At 45.2% G+C, this 2,470-nt stretch overlaps 2 protein-coding genes across 2 annotated transcripts; both read left to right on the plus strand.

The window, feature by feature from the left end:
- Positions 1-635: 635 nt before the first annotated feature.
- Positions 636-1,407, plus strand: LOC138883677 (uncharacterized mitochondrial protein AtMg00860-like). The gene is made up of 2 exons (XM_070164377.1): positions 636-1,127; positions 1,333-1,407. Exons 1-2 carry the CDS (start codon positions 636-638, stop codon positions 1,405-1,407), a joined length of 567 nt encoding a protein of 188 aa, XP_070020478.1.
- A 70-nt stretch (positions 1,408-1,477) lies between these two features.
- LOC138883678 (uncharacterized) lies at positions 1,478-2,258 on the plus strand. Its single transcript, XM_070164378.1, has 2 exons — positions 1,478-1,979; positions 2,164-2,258. Exons 1-2 carry the CDS (start codon positions 1,478-1,480, stop codon positions 2,256-2,258), a joined length of 597 nt encoding a protein of 198 aa, XP_070020479.1.
- Positions 2,259-2,470: the final 212 nt, after the last annotated feature.

Below are 2,470 nucleotides of genomic sequence, written 5' to 3' on the forward strand. Positions count from 1 at the left end.
AGGTTCCTTACACTATGTTCCCAGTATAGTGATTTCATACTTAAACGTCCAGCAGGTGGTTGGGAAGGGTTGTCTTTCCTTATCTAGCCTTTGTGAGGGATGTCGGTATAGAGACCCCTACTATTGATTCTGTTCTGGTGGTGCGAGATTTTTCAGATATGTTTCCTGTAGACCTACCAGGCATATCGCTCGACAGGGACATTGATTTTGGTATTGACTTGGTGTCGAGCACTCAGCCTATTTCTATTCCCCCGTACCATATGGCACTGGTTGAGTTGTAGGAGTTGAGAAACTTCACGATCTCCTTGAGAAGGGTTTTACTAGGCCTAGTGTGTCACCTTGGGGTGCATCGATTTTGTTTGTGAAGAAGAAGGATGGCATTATAAGAGTGTGCATTGATTATAGGCAGTTGAACAAAAGTCACAATTAAGAACAAATATCCTTTGCCGCATATTAATGATCTATTTGACCAGCTTCAGGGAGCGAGGGTGTTCTCCAAGATTGATTTGATGTCTAGGTATCACCAGTTGAAGATTCAGGAGTCGGATATTCTTAAGACAACTTTTAGGACCCATTATGGTCATTATGAGTTCCTTATAATGTTTTTTGGGCTGACCAACACCCCAGCAACGTTCATGCATTTGATGAACAGTGTGTTTCGGCCTTATCTCAACTCGTTTTTTATTGTGTTCATTGATGATATCCTGGTATACTCTCGTAGCCAGAAGGAGCACGCCCAGCACTTAAGGGTTGTGTTGCGGCGGTTGAGAGAGGAGAAACTTTATGCCAAGTTCTCCAAGTGTGAGTTTTGGCTCAGTTCAGTGACGTTCTTGGGGTACGTGGTGTCCAGTGAGGGTATTCAGGTAGATCCGAAGAAGATAGAGGCGGTTCAGACTTGGCCTAGACCGTCCTCAGCTACAGATATTCGGAGATTTCTCGGTTTAGCTGGTTATTACCGTCGCTTCGTGCAGGGTTTCTCATCTATTACATCGCCCTTGACCAAATTTACCCAAAAGGGTGCTCCTTTCAGGTGGTCGGATGAGTGTGAGGCAAGCTTTCAGAAGCTCAAGACTGCCTTGACCACAACTCCAGTTCTAGTTCTACCATCAGCTTCTGGTTCCTATACAGTATATTGTGATGCTTCTAGGATCGGTATTGGGTGTGTTTTGATATAGGAGGTAGAGTGATTGCTTATGCTTTGCGTCAGTTGAAACCCCATGAGAAGAACTACCCTCTTCATCATTTGGAGTTGGTTGATATCGTCCATGCGTTGAAGATTTTGAGGCACTATCTCTATGGTGTGTCTTGTGAGGTATTTACTGAACATTGTAGCCTTCAACACTTATTCAAACAGAAGGATCTCAATTTGAGGCAGCGGAGATGGTTGGAGCTGCTAAAGGACTATGATATTATTATTCTGTATTATCCGGAAAAGGCCAATATGGTGGCCGATGTCTTGAGTAGGAAGGTAGTGAGTATGGGTAGTCTTGCATTCATTCTGGTTGGTGAGAGACCTTTTGCAGTTGATGTTCAGGCCTTGGCCAATCGGTTCATGAGATTGGATATTTCGGAGCCTAGTCGGGTTTTGGCTTGTGTGGTTTCTCGGCCTTCCTTATTTGATCGCATTAAAGAGTATCAGTATGATGATCCTAATTTGCTTGTCCTCAAGGAAAGGGTTCAGCATGGCGATGCTAGAGATGTGATTATTGGTGATGATGGGGTGTTGAGGATGCAGGGCCGGATATGTGTGCCCAATATAGATAGGCTAAGGGAGTTGATTCTTGAGGAGTCCCGCAGCTCGCGGTATTTCATCCATCCGGGTGCCGCGAAGATGTATCAGGATTTGAGGCAGCACTATTGGTGGAGGAGAATGAAGAAGGATATAGTTGAATTTGTAGCTTGGTGTCTCAACTGCCAGCAGGTTAAATATGAGCATCAGAGACATGGTGGGTTGCTTCAGAGGATAGAGATTCCAGAGTGTAAATGGGAGCGGATCACCATGGATTTCGTAGTTGGGCTCCCACGGACTTTGAGGAAGTTCGATGCTATTTGGGTGATTGTGGATTGGCTGACCAAGTCTACGCACTTCATTCCAGTTGGTACTACTTATTCTTCAAAGCGGTTGGCTGAGATTTACATCAGAGAGATTGTTTGCCTTCACAGTGTTCCAGTTTCCATCATTTCAGATAGAGGCACGCAGTTTACATCGCAGTTGCGGAGAGCCGTGCAACAAGAGTTGGGCACTCAGGTTGAGTTGAGCACAGCATTTCACCCTCAGACGGACAGACAGTCCAAGCGCACTATTCAGATATTAGAGGACATGCTACGCGTTTGTGTCATTGATTTTGGGGGTTCATGGGACCTGTTTCTACCGCTTGCGGAGTTTGCTTACAACAATAGTTATCAGTCAAGCATTCAGATGGCTCCGTATGAGGCTTTTATATGGGAGGCTGTGTAGATCTCCGATGGG

This window comes from Nicotiana sylvestris, chromosome 12, assembly GCF_000393655.2.
Source record: "Nicotiana sylvestris chromosome 12, ASM39365v2, whole genome shotgun sequence".
NCBI classification, from domain to species: domain Eukaryota; kingdom Viridiplantae; phylum Streptophyta; class Magnoliopsida; order Solanales; family Solanaceae; genus Nicotiana; species Nicotiana sylvestris.

What these genes read in the sequence shown, in the direction of transcription:
- LOC138883677 (XM_070164377.1), top strand. Translation starts at nt 636, where the DNA reads ATGCATTTGATGAACAGTGTGTTTCGGCCTTATCTCAACTCGTTTTTT. An exon ending in CAGCTTCTGGTTCCTATACA is followed by an intron (nt 1,128 to 1,332) that starts GTATATTGTGAT and finishes TGAACATTGTAG; the next exon opens with CCTTCAACACTTATTCAAAC.
- LOC138883678 (XM_070164378.1), top strand. Translation starts at nt 1,478, where the DNA reads ATGGGTAGTCTTGCATTCATTCTGGTTGGTGAGAGACCTTTTGCAGTT. An exon ending in GAGGATAGAGATTCCAGAGT is followed by an intron (nt 1,980 to 2,163) that starts GTAAATGGGAGC and finishes TTGCCTTCACAG; the next exon opens with TGTTCCAGTTTCCATCATTT.